We start from the raw sequence: 19,220 nt of genomic DNA, 5'->3' as shown, positions 1-19,220 counted from the left end.
CTCTCTCCAAGCTCGAGTTTCAATCATAAAGATGAATGTTCTTCCTAGGGTTAACTTTGTAAGCTCTATGCTCCCTTTGCCACCACCGCCGCAATACTGGAATAAGCTTCACTCTTCGATATCTAAGTTTGTGTGGAAAGGGAAACGCCCTCGTCTTAAACTTTCTCTATTACAACGTGCTAGAGATGATGGCGGCCTTTCATTGCCCAACTTTAAATTTTATTATTGGGCCTTCACGCTCCGCCCCCTTTTAAATTGGTTTAACCCAGCAAATAAGGTTTCTTGGAGAGAGCTTGAGGAGAGTTTAGTGCAGCCTGTTGAATTGAGAGATCTTATCTATTCAAACATAACTACACATCAATGCAAAGTTCGCTTTGGACCTATCATTTCTCATTTAGTGGCAGTATGGAGGGCAGCTGAAAAGATGTGTAAGATTGATTGTAAATGGAACTTATTTTCCCCAGTGTTCAATAATCAAAGACTTTTAATCGAGGATCGCCCCATTCGCTTTCCAAGGTGGAGGGCTAAGGGGATTCGTACATTAGGGGACTTATTTGATAGAAATGGTTTACGACCTTTTCGAGATTTGTGTGACATCTTCAATCTGCCTGGAAATACCCTTTTTTTCTACTTCCAACTGAGAACGTCCATGAGGACCTACGGGGTCCCATGGCAAGCTCCCCTTAGATTGCACCCCTTCCATGAGTTTATCTGTGATGGTAACAGAACAAGAGGTTTGGTTTCCACCCTCTATGGTTTTTTATTAGACTGTAGTTATGGGCCCCTATCTGTTGATACTGTTTGGAGGAATGATGTACCAAATTTGGACCCTGACTTTTGTTGGGACACAGTATGGTCTAACATTAGGCTATCTTCTAGAAATCCAGACCATCAACAAATTCATTTAAATTTTGTTCATCGGACTTATTTAACTCCCCGCAGACTATGTGCTATGAGGATTTTGAATAATCCCAACTGCACTCTCTGCGCCTCAAATAGTATTGGTACCTTCCTTCACATGGTTTGGGAATGCCCAAATGTGTCGTCATTCTGGAATATGGTTGCCTCCAAACTTTCAACTATTTTTAGTATTAATATCATATCTTCTCCTTCTTTATTTTTATTAAATGACGTCTCACAGTTGCAACTAAACAATATACGCAAGCGCATCTTCTTTGCTGGATTAACGGCGGCGAAGAAGATGGTAGCTACGCGGTGGAAACCTCCTCATACGTTAACGTTTCGCCAGTGGGCCTTGACCTTTCTAGATATAGTATATTTAGAGCAGTCGATAGCAAGGTTACACGGAGCAAAAGAAGAAAACATTAATATGTGGTCGGACATTGCAGATAAGCTTAAGGCTATGATTCAAGAAATCACTATATAGTGGTAACAGCCTAGCACAGGCATGCACTATTGTACATTCCGTGTTGGTCCGGGGAAAGGGGGTGGGTGGGTTTTCTTTTCCTTTTCTTGTTTTGCTATTGTTTGTGTTGTTTGTCTGTTAATTGCATTTTTCTTTTGATTAATGTTTTACTTTTTCTTGTTCTATTCATATGTATGTCTCTAATTTCATGTTATGGAAAATAAAAATAATTGATAACAAAAAAAACATTTTCAGGCCAAGGACCACTTACTTGAGAGAGAGAGAGGAAGCAGGGACCCCCCACAACCTTTTCGTAGATTCCATATACATGTAGTTTCATCATTTGACAGTACAATCATCAGTGGTATCTTGGATTCATGTCAAATTGTGTTTTCAGATATTTAACCACTTGAACCGTCAATACTTAATAAACTTGACCTTTCACTCTGTACTTGGTCTCTTTTCCCCCTCTACACCAAACCTCTTTGCCAAAAATAGCCGATCTACAAGCTCACAACGCCTCGCAGCGCGAGGCGTTGTGAGCTTGTAGATCGGCTATTTTTGGCTAAAGTTCTCAGAATATGGACGCTAGGGTTCAAGTGGTTAAAATACAAAAAGGAGGGAAAAAAAGTTTCTATCTCACAAAGATTTGGAGGACCCCCTGTAGTAACTCTGAGGACCCCCTGTTGAAGACCCTTGGTGTAGAGGCAATGACAGTTTCTTGGTATTGACAGACACGCACGGCACGGTTGTTTTGAGCAATCCATTGTGACTCTGCACTCGTAACCTTTTCTTTTCCCAGGTTTAACAGTGTCTGTTGTGAGTCTGCGAGGCCACCTGGCTGAGGTGAACCTGCAGACATGGGAGATAATGATGACACGGTGGCTTATCCAGCTGAGTGAGGAGCCGTGCGGTGGCATGATGCACAGTTGTTTGTTTGGGAGCTACTGTTGGTGTGTGCGTGTGTGTGCGTGTGTGTGCGTGTGTGTGCGTGTGTGTGTGTGTGCGTGCGTGCGTGCGTGCGTGCGTGCGTGCGTGCGTGTGTGTGTGTGTGGTGGAGTGGTGTAAAGTAACTAGATTTGCTTAAAGTACTGTACTTAAAGGAGTAGTTCACCCCCAAAATGACTTTTTTTTCCTATTGATTACTCATGCCATGGAGAGTAGAGTTCAATAATATTTTTTGGTTTTTGTCACATTCCTAAGACAAATATTTGATTCGAGTAAATTTATTGTTATCACATTTTTGTCTTAGGAATGCGACAAAAAACTAAAAATATTATTGAACTCTAGTCTCCATGGCATGAGTAATCAATAGAAAAAAAGTCATTTTGGGGGTGAACTACTCCTTTAAGTGCTTTTTTGAGGTATTTGTAGTACTCCACTACATCTCGGATCCAAATATATACTCCACTACATTTATTTGAAAACTTTAGTTACTAGTTTACTTTGTTGATTTGGATTATTATTACCAAACATACATTAACCACTTCACCCTTATAGGCATCGCAACACATTGTGAGCTTGTAGATCTGCTATTTTCAAAAGATCTTTACATTCGGAAACTTTAAATGGGACATTCTGCATAATGAGTACTTTCTACTTTTGGTAGAAAGGTAGGCCCAATAGGCCTACCTTTGTACTTTTACTCAAGTACATTTTGAATTCCGGACTTTTACTTGTAACAGAGTATTTCTACACTGCAGTATTGATACTTTTACTTAAGTAAAACATTTGAGTACTTTTTCCCACCACTGTGTGTGTGTGTGTGTGTGTGTGTGTGTGTGTGTGTGTGTGTGTGTGTGTGTGTGTGTGTGTGTGTGTGTGTGTGTGTGTGTGTGTGTGTGTGTGTGTGTGTGTGTGTGTGTGTGTGTGTGTGTGTGTGTGTGTTGTGTTGTGTTGTGTTGTGTTGTGTTTTTTGGGGTTAACCTCTCTCTCTCTCTCTCTCTCTCTCTCTCTCTCTCTCTCTCTCTCTCTCTCTCTCTCTCTCTCTCTCTGTCTCTGTCTCTCTCTCATCAGCTGTATGGATCAGGTGGCATCAACTGCCTGTTGGAATCCCACACCAGTGAGGGTATAAATACCCGCAGACGCCAAGGAGAGACAATGAAGGGATCCCCGCTGCACGGAGAGCCAGTCCTTCGCAGCGCCAAGCTGGGAGACACTTGGAGACAAGATAGAAAACACACAGAGCACACACGCCGTGTGTCACGTCAGCTCTCTGGGCTTCCCCTGTGCTCCCATGCAGAGAAGACCCCCAGGCCCCCCAGGGGAGACAAACGCCAGCTGAGACTGAAAAACAAGGTAGGGGCCCCAGCTGACACACACACACATGCACACAGCCTTAGCTGTTGGTCTCAGAGGACAGTTCAACAAGCCAAACACACACACACACACACACACACATACACACACACACACACACACAGAGCTGGGGAATGAAGGGGGGACCGCCAGATTCCAGCCTCCCGGGGGTAACAACGCACAGGGGCAGATAGAAAGATGGATAGAGGGACCACGCTGAAATGTGTGCACTGTTGGAGTGCAATGGTAAGACTCACCCAATGGAATTGAGAGTTCATTGGCTTGTTTACAATGCTTCGTTCTTTGAACTGCGAATGAACTGTGATTGAACTTCCAGACTATAAGCTGAAACATTGTTAATTGAAATTGATACATTCTGGTTTGGTTTGGGACATTTGAGAAGAGGAAAACATTTGTTTTAATGTGGTGCGTTCTTGTTGACCTTTGCTCCCAAGGGGTCAATAACATTGTTTCCTGTGACCCCCATCGTTTAATTGTATTTTTAAATGCCGGTCTGGCTGGTGAGAATTGGAGGCTGGAGGCTTCCAATTCTTCAGCCACAAAATGACTAATATACGGGAGAGACAGCCTTACAGGGGTAAGGTTGCCCATTTAGCAAACTCGCTGTGTCAGAGTAAAGTGTCCCTGAGCAATGAAATTGGAGATAAGAGAAATGAAGATTTCGGTGCTGTATTGATCCCCAATGCTTGTCTGGTGCATTTCACAGAAGACCTAAATGGCACTTATGATATAATACAGCACTTAGTGTCAAGGCTCACCATGCCTCGCTGTCGCTGTACAGGGGGATCTTAGATGACTTGGTGTATAAAATCAACAGGAATCAAGTAAAGCTGGTGAAAGGGGCACTCGGGAAATCTGGGGATTTTTACAGTTAAATCTCTTCTCTGTATGTTTTAATGGGCTTTTCACGGGAAGCTGACATTATTTTGTCACTGTCGGGCAGAAACCTTCTATCTCCAAGTTTCAAATTTGTTTGTTTTTCTGTAAAGTAAAGCCCTGCTTCATCATACAAGACTGTCGCACAAAACTAGTGAAAATAGCAGATCTACAAGCACACAACGCCTCACGTTGCGAGGCGTTGTGTGCTTGTAGATCGGCTATTTTCACTATTTAAAAAAAAAAAAAAAAGATAAATACGAAACGAACAGTTTTGGACATGCAAGGTTTCCACCCGACAACGACGATTTAATACTTTTGCTACCGGTATATGACTAACTATGCTCTCCTCTTCTATTCTATTCTATTCTATTCTATTCTATTCTATTCTATTCTATTCTATCCAGGATCCACACCATCTCTCCCATCATGGAGGAGCAGGGCCTGGAGACAGATGGCCCCAGATCCTCCATGCCAGCTGAACTCCATCACGATCATTCCAAGTTCTCACACTGGAAGTTCAAACTGTTTCGGGTCAGGTCCATGGAGAAGGCCCCTCAGCTCCCCAGTGAGACAGCAGCCCCTGCTATCTCGCCCCCTACGGATGCCAGTGAGCCTCTTCCAGGGAGCGTGATGAAGCTGTGCCTCGGGGGGAAAAGTAAAGAGTACATAGAGGGTCCGGGCCGGAGGGTAGATCTGAAGCTACAGGAGATGGACACTCATATGAACCACCTCAGGTGAACGCACAGTGCACACACTCAATATAGCTATACTACTGTAACTGTACCATGATACTTTCCTGTACTATACCAGCTGTTGTACATTGTAATACCATACCATACTATACTATACTGTGTTTTATAGAACTATATGAATGAATTCAGGCCGGGAAACACTTTTTAGTGTAGTACAGTACATGTACAGTATGTAGCAACATATTTGGTTTTGTAATTTTTTAATAATAAGATAAAAAAAAAAAAAAAAAAAAGGTCAGGCCTAAATAGGTTAATTATTTACATTTTTCTGTTCAGGTCAAGACACAATTATAAGACACCACTACATAATTATACATAATATATATATATATATAACATAATTATAGCATTTTACAAACTTATCCAAAGCTTTCTCTAATTATTCAGAAATTGCAAATACCTTGTGTTCTAAAAGCCATTGGTGGTTCAGTGATGCATAAAGACTTAAAGAGGCGGTGCCATAGTTTTGTACTTTTTCTAGTTTTCATGTGTCTAGGAGGTTGACAGTACTTCATTAGACCCCCTGGTGTGGTTGTTATGAGCAATTATGTATTGCCTTTCTATTTGGGTTTTAGCTGTAGGCTGCCAACTTGTGGGGTCAAACGTGCCGGTCCAAAAACACAGATAGGCCTACCTATTACATCACAGAATCAACCCCTCCCCTAATTACCATTCACCCAACATACGTGGGTGTGGCTAACTTCAGCTGGGTCACCACTTTAACACTTTTTTAATCATAGTATAGTATCCTAGTATAATCATAATAGTAGATAATCATGTTTTATAGGAGGGTAAAATCATGGCACCCCATCTTTAAGGGCTCAATTTTGATTGTCTTAAGTACCAACTTAAAGGCCTACTGTCTCCACCACCGAACCTTTCGTCGGAAAGGTCCAGTTCTACAAAATGATGTCACTCGCATCTTATGAAAAGCATTACCCCGAATTAGAGTTCGGAAAGCTGCACGTCGGAAAGTCGGAACTCTCTGATGAGAAATTCGGTGGTCGGAGACAGTATGGACAGGCCTTTAAGTTAAGGCATAAGCTGGTACTTAAGACAATCAAAATACAGCCCATAATCTTTATTATCTTTATGCATCACTGAACCACATCAAATCTGAGTTTCGACACTTATTTAATATTTTTTTTATGCAACTATATTACATATAAATAATACTATAATATACTACTATTAATACTGACTGGCTGTATTATTGTCCTGTTCGAAGGTGTCTCTGTCGGCTCTGTGGCATTGCTCTAAGGAAAGTTAAAGGCACAGAGCATGAGGTGCAGGGTTCCTTGGACGAGGCGAGCAGGTCTGCCCTGCGTAAAATGAGCTGCAAGTTCACCACCTGGCCACAGGTCATCCTCAAGGTGTTCAAGGTCAACGTGGAGGAGGACACGGAATCCATCCACCCCCCGTCCTTCTGCCACCGCTGTTGGACGGTCGCCATGCGCGGAGGAGGCTTCTGCAGCTTCACCAGGAGAAGGGTACCTGAGTGGACGCCCCACTCTTCGCCCTGCTCCCTCTGCTCTCCCAGGAAGCGCTCGCTCCAGCGGAGTGGGAGGAAGAGGAGGAAGCGTCCTCATGGAGCCCAGCAGATGGCCAAGAGAGCCAAGTGGGACCTCTCTGATCCCCCCGTCCCCGGCGAGAGGAGGAGATCTCTGAGACCGAAAGCGGGTCACCGCCAAGGCCCCGCGGACAAAGCCTGGGCGAAGCCCAACGTTCCGAAGGAACAGTGGGTGAAAAGCATTACTCACTGTCAGAAGGACCACCTCGGCGCCGGGCTGATCGCCGAGGGACTCCCCGTGGACTTCCTCTGCTCCTTCACCTGCCTGGTGTGTGACCATCTGCTCTCCGACCCAGTTCAGTCCCCGTGCAGGCATCTCTTCTGCCGCGGCTGTATGGCGAAGTACACCCGGGCGCTGGGACCCCACTGCCCGTCCTGCTACCGGCCCTGCGCCCCCGCCGACCTGGCCCCGCCCACCAAGGCCTTCCTGGCGGCGCTGCACTCTCTCCCTCTCGTCTGCCCGAGGGCCGGCTGCGGCGAGCTGGTGAGGCTGGACGCCTTCAGGGCCCACTGTCTGGCCCACCAGCAAGAGGAGCCGCCGGAGGAGAGTCACGGGGCGTCCCCGAAGAGCCACGCCACAGACGACTACCTCCCGGTTAACAAGGGGGGCCGACCCCGTCAGCACTTGCTGTCGCTGACCCGTCGTGCCCAGAAGCACCGGCTCAGAGACCTGAAGAGCCAGGTGAAGGTGTTTGCGGAGAAGGAGGAGGGAGGCGACATGAGGTCAGTGTGTCTCACACTGTTCCTGCTCGCTCTGAGGGCCGGGAACGAGCACCGGCAGGCGGACGAGCTGGAGGCCCTCATGCAAGGTAAGAGAACCATTATGTGGCTTTTTATCCTTTAGATCAGGGGTTTTCAAAGTGGGTGACGGGGCACCCTGGGGTGCCGTGACGGCAGTCCAGGGGTGCCGCGAGATAATTTGATAATATTTGGAATTTATTTGGACAAATATTTAGTATCATTTTAAACTTGAAGTACAAAGTTATTTTCAGTCAGTTCTGACCAAAGTGGCTATTATCTCAACGTTTTCCTCGCAACATGATCACTAAAATATTGTCACTGTCGGGCAGAAACCTTGTCTCCAAGTTTCAAATGTGTACGTCTTTTGGTAAAGCAAGGCCCTGCTTCATCATACAAGACTGTCACACAAAACTAGTGAAAACAGCCGATCTATCGCGAGGCGTTGTGTGCTTGTAGATCTGCTGTTTTCACTAGTTTAGTACATTTTATAGACGATAAATACAAAACAAACGGTTTTGGACATACAAGGTTTCCACCCGACAACGACGATATGTCGGTCTGTGTCTCGCGAAAGCAGCAAAAAACTAGCCTGTAAGCTCACGACAACAAGAACGCCCCACATTAAAACAAATGTTTTCCTATTCTCACATATGTCACATGCCTTGTGAGCTTGTAGATCTGCTATTTTTGAAAATGGCTAAAAAGTAAAAAGGTTTTTGTTTTCAAATAATGATGACACAAAATAGGCATGACAGGTTGAAAGTGGTTAAGTCTGTCTGGGGGCTTGGTAAATATTTAACAAATGTAAAGTATTATATACTGTTTGCACTAATAATAATCCATTGGAACTCTTTTTTTTTTCATTTCCTGAAAGTAACATTTTTGGACTTTCCACCCTATAGTGACAATATGCAGAGCAGATCCTTTGAAAACAGAGAATGAAAATGCAACAGCCTTTGCTCATTTATATTTCTGTGTACCGCAGAGGAATGCAACCATCTCATAAATAACAATGAGTTGAAAAGTTCACTATTATTCCGCGACAATGGAGGAACTTGTCTGGGAGACTACCGTAATTGAAAATCTTTAATTATTTGCCTGTCTTTTGAACTGCTTCGGTCTTGTCACACACCCAGGCTCCTCCCTGGTTCTCACTCTTCCTTTAATACACAATAACAACTCTTGTCAAGGGGCTGTTAATATCAAAACAACATCAGCCGCTCTTGTATCCGCAAATTACACAGACAGAACCATCCTCCTCTCTGGGGGATAGGGGCCAGCTGGTGTCTGTTTTCATTTGCAGCCAATACATCACTTTTGCCAGCTCCAATGACTCACCCTCTATACCCCCCTGTAACACTTTAGAAATTATAGAAAATATTGCATTTTGTTATTATCCTGAAACACACAAAAACAGGCTTATGGGGAGTTTTGGACAATGATGGTCCCTCATTTGGGTATTAGATTTAGGATTGTTGACAGATAACATTTAGCCAAGTAGCTTATATGGGCAGCAAATGCAGGGCATGCAATTACTGTAATAAAATGTTAGATACAGAAGTTATTATCAGAGCAGCAGAATAGACTTACACATAACATAACGGCTTCACTGCCGGTCTCCTTTATCCCTTCCTTTTTGCTCCTCGATTATTGTCTTTGTTCCTAATCTCTCTCTCCTTCTGTTCTCCTCACCTTTTTTTTTTCATTTACAGGCAGAGGCTTTGGGCTTCACCCCGCTGTCTGCCTTGCCATTCGGGTCAATACCTTCCTGAGCTGCAGTCAGTACCACAAGATGTACCGGACTGTGAAGGCCACCAGCGGCCGCCAGATCTTCCAGCCCCTGCACACCCTGCGTGCGGCAGAGAAGGAGCTCCTCCCCGGCTACCACCCCTTTGAATGGCAGCCGGCCCTCAAGAGCGTGTCCCCCTCTTGCCACGTGGGCATCATCAACGGGCTCTCTGGCTGGGCCGACTCGGTGGATGACTCGCGGGCGGACACCATAAGCCGGAGGTTTCGCTACGATGTGGCCCTCGCGTCTGCCTTGAAGGACCTGGAGGAGGAAGTAATGGAGGGACTGAAAGAGTGCGGGCTAGATGACAGTGCTTGCACTTCAGGCTTCAGCGTCATGATCAAAGAGTCCTGCGATGGCATGGGAGACGTCAGCGAGAAGCACGGCGGGGGTCCCGCGATCCCCGAGAAAGCGGTCCGCTTCTCTTTCACGATTATGTCCATCTCCGTGACGCCGGACGGGAAAGCGGAGGCGGTCAATATCTTCACGGAGCCAAAGCCCAACTCCGAGCTGTCCTGTAAGCCCATGTGCCTGATGTTTGTGGACGAGTCGGACCACGAGATGCTCACCGCCGTCTTGGGGCCCGTGGTCGCAGAGCGGACGGCGATGACGGAAAGCCGGCTCATCCTGTCCATGGGCGGCCTCCCCCGCTCGTTCCGCTTCTACTTCAGAGGCACAGGCTACGACGAGAAGATGGTGCGCGAGATGGAGGGCCTGGAGGCCTCAGGCTCCACCTACGTCTGCACTCTGTGCGACTCCACCCGGGCGGAGGCCTCCCACAACATGGTGCTCCATTCCATCACCCGCAGCCACAGCGAGAACCTGGAGCGCTACGAGATATGGCGGAGCAACCCCTTCTCGGAGTCGGTCGAGGAGCTGCGGGATCGGGTGAAGGGGGTCTCCGCCAAGCCCTTCATGGAAACCCAGCCCACTCTGGATGCACTGCACTGTGACATCGGTAACGCCACGGAGTTCTACAAAATCTTCCAGGATGAGATCGGGGAGGTGTTCAAGAAGGCCAACCCCAGCCGCGAGGAAAGGCGAGGCTGGAGGGCTGCCCTCGACAAGCAGCTGAGGAAAAAACTCAAGCTCAAGCCGGTGATGCGGATGAACGGGAACTACGCCCGGAGGCTGATGTCCGAGGAGACCGTGGACGTGGTGTGCGAACTTGTGCCCTCGGAGGAACGGCGGGAGGCTCTGAGGGAGCTGATGGGGCTTTACATCCAGATGAAACCTGTGTGGCGTGCCAGCAACCCGGCCAAAGAATGCCCCGACCAACTGTGCCGCTACAGTTTCAACTCGCAGCGCTTCGCAGACCTCCTCTCCACCACCTACAAATACAGGTATGACGGCAAGATTACCAATTACCTGCACAAGACCCTGGCCCACGTCCCTGAAATCATAGAAAGAGACGGCTCTATTGGAGCGTGGGCCAGCGAGGGGAACGAGTCGGCAAACAAACTGTTCCGGCGCTTCCGTAAGATGAACGCTCGTCAGTCCAAGGCTTTTGAGCTGGAGGATGTGTTGAAACACCACTGGCTCTACACCTCCAAGTATCTGCAGAAGTTCATGGAGGCTCATAAAGACTCTGCCACGGCTCTGCAAGCTACCATTGACCCAGGGGAGATCCTGGCAGATGAAGATATAATCTCCCCTGACACTTCTCATGTTTGACAATGTTAAGGCTTGAATGATTTTAATATCTCAATACCGGGATTATGATCTGAAGCTGTTAAGTATTTCTTACATAAACATTATGAGAAATTAATGACTTTAATTACTTTTTATTGCAACATTTGGACTTAGCAATATAATCTATTATCTATGACATTGAAGTTTATTGCTGTAACTGAAGGAAATCTTTTACACTTCATTTAAAGTACATAATTTAAAAATGTTTTCTCCTTTAAATGTCCCATTTCATTTACTTGCTTAATTTCAAGAAGGCTGTGGAATATAATATAATGCAATACATTATCATATAATCTATGTAATTCCAGCCTTTATATTTAGTTCATACTCTTTATTTCAAGTTAATGATCACAGTTCAAAAGCAGGCCAATGCACAGAGGTAACCTAGAGGTCTTTCTCCTTTCTTTTCGCAGGAGAGATTTTGTTTTTTATCCCCGGCTTCCTGTGAAATATGGTGCAGTTTATTGTGTTGTGGGGTTGTGACACATTTATACATTTATACAGAGGGGATATTTATGGAAACAGATGAAAGCACTGTAAGTCATGGTAGGGAAATTGTGTTAAAGAGACCAAATTTATGACCGCTGTATTAATTTATCTTTTGGGCTGGAGCAAAATGGAATCAGCAGGACCCAAATGCTCTTTGTTTCATGAGTGCCCTCAGAAAAAGATTATTTTAGTGCTTTGTGGTGGGATCCCTGAGGGGATTTAATAGATGCCGGGTCACTTTGAACCAGTTTTATCTCTATAGAGCTTTTGCACAGTGGCAGAGAAAACGATACGTATTCTACCTCTTCTTCACACAAAATAAAACATATACTGACCTTTTTTGTTGATATCATAGAAATGTGGTATGGCTCATTACTATAAGCCCAATACCGCATGGACTTCCTTGCGGGCTTGACTTTGTCATATTTTTCCAATGTTTTTCACAGTGAGGCGAGGATGATGGACGACAATAGGAGAAAGTGGATGTAAACTGCATTGTTTGAGTTCATACATTTGTTTGATTGATTGATTATTTCGTCCCGTTCAGCACCTGACAATTTTGTTTTGTGACAGGCAATTTTTATTTTCTTATTTGATTGAATGTTCTTGGTTCGTTTTCCCTGTCATAACTTTCACCACATGACAGCGGTGTGAAGTATACACATTTTCATTTGACAGTTGTCAGAATCCTACAATAACATCATGCTTTAACAGTATAGTGTATTGTTGGGCTGTGTCTCATATTTGTGATTGTCCATATCGTCGCTGTCGGGCAGAAACCTCGTATCTCCAAGTTTCAAATTTGTACGTTCTTTCGTAAAGTAAAGCCCTGCTTCATCACACAAGGCCGTCACACAAAAGTAGTGAAAACAGCTGATCTACAAGCACACAACGCCTTGCGGTGCAAGGCGTTGTGTGCTTGTAGATCGGCTGTTTTCACTCGTTTAAATCATTTTTAAAATGTTAAATGCAAAATGAACGGTTTTGGACATACAAGGTTTCCACCCGACAACGACGATATTTGTGTTTGTCCATATAATGAATTGCATTTCCAAAATAATGGATGATGGATGATTCATGAAATTCCACTTTGTTCACTTTGCACAGTGCACTTCATCATTTCTTTCTGTTTTTTTTACACCATTTTGAATATAAAGAAAATTGCATTCTGGGGATGCAGAGAACTTTTAAGGTAATGCGTAGAAAGGTCTCTGCGCAATTCATTGTGCCTACATAATGTCCAGTGTAGGCCACTTGCACTGAAGCAGAAGACCCACAATGCTACAGTACACAATACAATCCTCAATCAAAACACACTCATGTTAACACTATGGATTTTACTATGTATATCTGTGGTGATGAGGACAAAACCTTGCTGTATGTTAGTGTGCAAGTAATAGGAGTTTTCTTGTGGACAAATATTTGTCATGTCATAAAATAAATAAATACAAATAACTGTATATTCTGGATTCTTCTTATTCTAATGTATATACAGGAATTACTGTCATACTTTCTCGTTTCAAATATCTTTATTGCGAAGCACAGGATAAAGACATACAGTTACGATTCAAACACAGTTTTCCTATTTTCAAAAACAAACAGAGACATACACACAAAACAAAGGTACTGTACACTGAAATGAATACAAACAAGGCAAGGCTGCCTTTATATTTCCAAATGTACACCCTTTCAGAAAGGAGAGTATTGGCTTCCAATCTTCTCAAAATCTTTCAAGTTTGTCTTTGAATATAAATCGAATTATTTCTAAGTGTAGAGTTTCTGTCCTCTCATTGAGCCGAAGCTTTTACTGTGGGCACCTTTTTCTTCTTAAAAAATATTTCTTTGCAGTGATAAGACTGTAGGACAACAGGCGTTGTTCAGAGTTACTCGTAGTTTCTTCATCCCTTCTGACACTCTCAGGATGACTAACACTGGGTCTGGTTCTATCTCTACCTCTAGTATTTTGGAAAATACTAGAGGAAATTCTGTAGGTTGGGGCACAGGGCATAACTGTCAGGGTTGGATCTGCAGAATCACACCTATCACACTGTGGAGAGATAAGCGTTTGAATATTGCTTCATATAAACAAGTATGGCCCGACAACATACGGCCCGAGGGCCGGGCCCGGCCCTTTGACCTTTTCGATCCAGCCCTCAAAGTCCTCAAAGAAAAATTAAATTAAAAGACATCCACAAACTACTAACTTCACTAACTTAACTACTCCAATTATTACCCATTTAGGCCTAACCTATAGTTAGGCCCAAATCAGAAATTAGCCTACAAAAACAAATATGTTGATACATACTGTACATGTACTGTAAGCCCCTCCCATACACTAAAATGTGTACCCGGCCTGAGTGGGTTTTAATATGTAGTATTGGGTACATAGCTGCATTCGACCTTTCATTTGTATGTACTCAAATGTTAAATGTTTTTAATGTAACAGTGAAACATCTGCTGTGGGTCCATATTCATAACATAATGCATAGTATTTTATAATGTGAGTGAACAGGTACTGATGTAAAAACAAAAATAAACATAGTTCACCCTATTGTAATGCAGTCTCAACAACAAATGAATGCAGTTTTAATATACTGTAATTCAACAATGTGTTCTATGTTTCATTTCAATTGTCCAATGTGTGGCCTGACCCCTGGAAAATAAATTATGTCCAGTCCTGAGCTAGGGTGTAAGTAATTTCAAACAAAGCATAGATATCAGTTTTGAATACATTTTATTGATACATTTTTGTTTCAAACATTCCACAGAATTTGAACATAACAGGTGTCCTCTCAATATTCAGTTACAGTATTAGCAGAGCAGTTAAGATAAAAAAAAAAAAATGTAAACAGCGGTTCAACATTGTTTGCCCATTCTCATCAGTCAAACAACCTTCTGAGGAAGCTCTTTTTAGCCGGAGTCATCCTCAGTGATGGAGGAGTCTTCTTCTTATTCTGCATCTTCATGGCCGTGCGCTTCAGGGCCAGCGCTCGTCGAGGTGGGGTCATGAACTCCTGGCGGGGCAGACCTCCGTGGTCCATGCAGAAGTACTTGCTGTTCCCCTCAGAGAGCCTCACCAACAGGGTCTCGGACAGCTCCATGCACTGGGCGTGCACCCAGTGGCCCCCCTCGCCCCTGGAACAGAAGATCATGGCGGGCCGGTGGAGCTCGGTGGAGTAGAACGGCTCCCACGTGTTGACGTCCACGTGGCAGCCCAGGCAGCATTTCATCCAGTAGCCCGTTTTGGACTCGTCCTCTTCGTCGTCCTCTTTGTACGTGTATTCTTCTCCGCCGCTGCTGTCCTCCAGCTCGTGAGGCTCGCGGCCAAAGTACAGCTCCTCCGAGTCCTCCAGCGGAGTGGAATCTTCATAGTCGGTGGATTCTTGGCTGCAGGCCTGGGCGCCCTCCCCTGCCTCGTCCTCCTCCGTCTGGAAGCGCACCTGATAGAAATAATGTGCCTCTGGCTGGGCTGACCTTCCCTCCGATGGAACCCCTATCAGGGCACTTCCCTCGCCCAGGCTGCCGCCGAACCAGGTGCGGCTCTGATTGATATCCGCGGTCCACTGAGGTGGTTCCAAAGCCTCGATGTGGATTCCTTTTTCATCCAGGATCACGGTGCTACATGCCAGCCTCTTCTGAGAGTCGGCCTGATATCCTCCCAAGATAATGTATTTGTGAGCGGGACCCGTACGGGTGACGATGGCACTCGTGACGGACAAACCCGTATCCAGGGCGTCGCAGGAGAGCAGGGGGTTGCCCTGTAGAAGCTCGACGCGGAGTCGGAAAAGGCGCGGGGGGCGGGAGTCGGAGGAGAGCGAGTGGCCGCCGAGGAAGTAGACGCAGTCTTCTCTGGCGAGGCCCAGATGAAAGGATTGTCCGCCGCTGAGCTCAGACAACGTGTGGGCGGAGCAGATGCCAAATTCCAGGTCAATAATGAACACCTGAGGAGGGCAGTCTACAACGCTGTTCCAGTTTTCGGTGGTCCGCTCTCCAGCAGGCATGTACGATCTGCCCCCAAACAGCACGCCGGCCGTCTTTCCCCGGCTGTGAACCATACTGATAGTGTGGCCATATCGGGCCCCTGGCAGCTCGCCCACCAGCTCCTTCTCTTGACACCTCAGAGTGACTTTGCGATTACAGCCACGGCTGTCCAGGGTCAGCTGGTAGAGGCTGGCTGAGATCTCGTTGTTTGGAGTGCGGCCACCGTGGATCAGGTAGCTCTCTGCGTAGCCGTCATGGGGGTCAAGGCGGGCGACAGCCGGGCAGCGCAGCGGAGGCAGGTAGCAGGAGTCGTTGGAGAAGGAGATGGGCCTCAGCTTAAGCTCTCCGTCCTTTAGCCGCACTCCAAACACTCCCGTTGGACAAGAGCGCTTGGGCCAGCCTTTCTGGCCAAACAAAAGCGCCTCACCGTCCAGCTGTAGCAGGGAGCACCCGGGCTGTAGGAGGCTTCCACAGTTCACTGGAGTTAATGGCTGCAGGGACATTCTGTAGCTAACAGGTGTCTGTGTGAGAAAACAACACACAAACACAACAACGGGGTCAGTCAGCTGTTGATTGTTTTGATATTATGCATTTCAGGAACCGTATGATTCTTCCTGTTTACTAGTGAGTGAGAAATGTCAGTTATATTATGTATGGTAGGCCTATGCTAAACATTCAATGGGATATGAACATTTGAAATGTACAGTATGCAGTAGATTATGCTTTCTTCCCCACAATCTAAAACATAATTAAATTCAATTATTAAGGCTATAGGCCTATTATATTAGTATTAACATAACGTAACCTATTATTCTTGTAATAATAAGGGTAATAATAAAAATAATTAGACCTATAATAATACATATTATTATGAATATTATTATGATTATTAACCTACTATTGTTATTATTATTATTACCCCTATTTTCTTCTTAGTTTTCTTATGTTGAAATTGTCGTCTGTTGTTGCATACATTTAATCACGCATGTTTCTCTATGAAAACAACATTACCCAGCAGCCAACAGAAAACGTGACCACTGGTTGCTAGGGATCCAAGAAAATAGGAAGACGCTGAGACAAACTGTCAGAGTAGCAAACTAAGCAAAGTAAACCAACAGGTAAGCTGCGAGCATCTTAACATCGTTAGCATGTTGTGTGCAAAACGTTTCTTATCATTGTTTATGCAGTTGCTTTGTCAGAATACTTTTAGTTGTAGGCCAAAAATATATCTGCTCTAACGTTAGGCTTGCTACTGTTGCTAGCTAGCTCATTGAGTGCAGTGCATGATAAGTAATCTGATACATTTGAAAGCAACAGATAAGAGTGGGCTTAATTATAGATTAGTTTGCTTGCTAGTTCACGTAATTTAATTATAAAGTTAGATAATCACTTTGACCTGTACTTTTAGAGAGTCACAAACATCCTACATTAATGCAACATTTAACTCTAATTTAATTACATGTCATTGCCTCAAATTATTCTCCTATTTAGACCACAAACTAGACAGACAATACAAACGTTTTTGTATTAAAAAAATCATCCAATCATCCAAGTACAGTACTAATAGTCTAATACATGTTTACCTGAAATTTGTGATCATAATTTGAGCATTGCTTACCTTATGGTCAGTAAATGTAACAGGATGCTATCCAGCAAATCACTTTGGAAGGAATCTTATCGGTAGATGGATGCTCTTAAGGTGTTCTTTATGAAGCTTAAACTTTGACAAAGACGATAGGCGACAGAGTTTAGGAAGCTTCATTGACTAAGAAAGATTTCTGGAGCTTGAGGTTAACAGTCTGTGACGGTTGCTCATTGCCAGGTGTTCTGCCTCAGTGCAGTTAAGTCACTTCGGTGGCAATATCTCTGAAAAGACTGCAGCGCAGGAGTCACAACGGGCTATTTATTGAAAGACGGTGTCTGTCTTTAATAGTGAAGAAAGAAAGCCTAAATACTTTATCGCACGAAGGCGTTGGTCACAAAAGATAAGGGATTTGTCAAGGTGAATTGTTGAATTATTTATGTGACAAAATAGATTCAGTTGAAGCCTAAATTGCCTTACCAATGTGAGATTTTTGGGATTTGGGGGATTTCTTGACTGACATTTTGTAAAAACAAAATCTAAGTTCTCGCTATTTGAAAAGATTTTACTTTCAAGCAAACACAAAGTAGAAAGAACCATATAAACGTAACTTTCTTTTATTTAACCCTTTAAGCCATATTAAAAAAATAGCCCATCTACAAGCTCACTATGCGACACATTTGCAAATGTGTTATTATGAGCATGCAGATCTTTTAATGTTGAAGGTTAAAAAACCGGGACAAATCACTGTATAAATGCTTAGGCCTATACCAATTACTGATCAAAATGGTGAAATAATGGCCGACATATCGGCTAAACCTAGGCCTATAGCAAATATATCGGCCCAGCTTTATAAGATATTCTGAACAAAGTGCTCTGCACTATTCAATTCAATTTGAGTTTTTGTTTTTCTTGTTTGCTCTTGAAGAAGTGTCAGATTCGTTCAATAATAAATCTGTCTCAGAGATTTAGCTGACATCCTCCTTCAGTGTTTTTCCTCACATAATAGTCCTGACTCCTGACTCCTGCGCTGCACACAACCTCACAGACAGTCAAGACCACTGACTGCTTCTCTTGTACGTTTCCCAGCTAAATGGATGTGACTATTGGGTGTAGCGTTATCTCGGTCTGTGGCTTAAATGCACGTATCACATAAAATCCTCACCTGGCCATGAGCGGGAGAGGAGAGCTATCGTTATGCTGCCAGTGAACAACATGTCTGACATCTTCTCTGATGGCAGAGTTGATTGACATGTTTTGCCATGTACAGTGAGTGGGAGTGTGATTCATGGTCTAATGCGTGACTCACATTATCATGCTGTTCTACGAAGGGAAGGAGAGAGAGAGCAGCAAGGCCCTCGATCTGTCTTATCGAGTGACGCGTTCTGTTTAATTCTAGGTTATGTGTGAGACAGCTCTCTCCGTTAAGGCCGGATTTTCAAATCATGGGCTTGTGTATGGATAACTTGTATATTCACACATTCACATGGATAACTTGTATATTCACACATTCACACACGCGCACGCACGCGCACGCACGCGCACACACACACACACACACACACACACACACACAGCAACACTTAGGTGAGCACTGAGCTTTAGGCAGATGTCTACCTCGTCATTAGCATAATGTTTTTTTTGTGATTTTTGCATTGTGTGGCGGCGAGAAAATCCAGGGAGTGTGCAAAACAGAAGGCTGTAATACAACGACAACGAGTGTGCCTGGAAGAAGAACGCTATACAGCTTGAGAACAGACACAAAACTGTGCCGTGCACCTGTGCCAGGTCTGATGTTCAGGCGGTGCCGTGGAGGACAAAGGCATACCCGTATTACTAGAGAGGAAATATTGTACTCGCCTCTAACAGTGGAATATGCAGAGCAGAAATGTGTTATGCCACCCCTTACGGCTTGAGGAATGTGAAAATAGAAACCCTGCACAGACAGACACACTTCTTCAAGGCAACAAAAACAACAGCAACAACAATAACAATAGGGCTGCAACTATCAATTGTCTTCTCAGAGATTCTATGAATTACCTTTTTGATTTATCAAATAA

At 44.4% G+C, this 19,220-nt stretch overlaps 2 protein-coding genes across 2 annotated transcripts in view; one reads left to right on the top strand and one right to left on the bottom strand.

Moving 5' to 3' along the window:
- rag1 (recombination activating 1) overlaps window positions 1–11,090 on the top strand; it is a gene marked incomplete at both ends in the record, with an annotated part of 50,885 nt that extends 39,795 nt beyond the window's left edge. The window contains 3 exons of the mRNA XM_080736972.1: window positions 4,969–5,298; window positions 6,578–7,695; window positions 9,340–11,090. Of these exons, the coding sequence (XP_080593098.1) occupies window positions 4,969–5,298; window positions 6,578–7,695; window positions 9,340–11,090 (3,199 nt within the window). The remainder of the gene's footprint in view (window positions 1–4,968; window positions 5,299–6,577; window positions 7,696–9,339) is intronic.
- Window positions 11,091–14,476: 3,386 nt separating this feature from the next.
- rag2 (recombination activating gene 2) lies at window positions 14,477–16,081 on the bottom strand (the record flags this gene model as incomplete). Its single annotated transcript, XM_080736700.1, has 1 exon — window positions 14,477–16,081. One exon carries the CDS (start codon window positions 16,079–16,081, stop codon window positions 14,477–14,479), a length of 1,605 nt encoding a protein of 534 aa, XP_080592826.1.
- Window positions 16,082–19,220: the final 3,139 nt, after the last annotated feature.

The sequence above is a fragment of the Nannobrachium achirus genome (assembly GCF_963921795.1).
Source record: "Nannobrachium achirus genome assembly, chromosome: 11".
In the NCBI taxonomy this organism is placed as follows: Eukaryota; Metazoa; Chordata; class Actinopteri; order Myctophiformes; family Myctophidae; genus Nannobrachium; species Nannobrachium achirus.
This window is presented reverse-complemented; position numbering and strand designations above follow the sequence as displayed.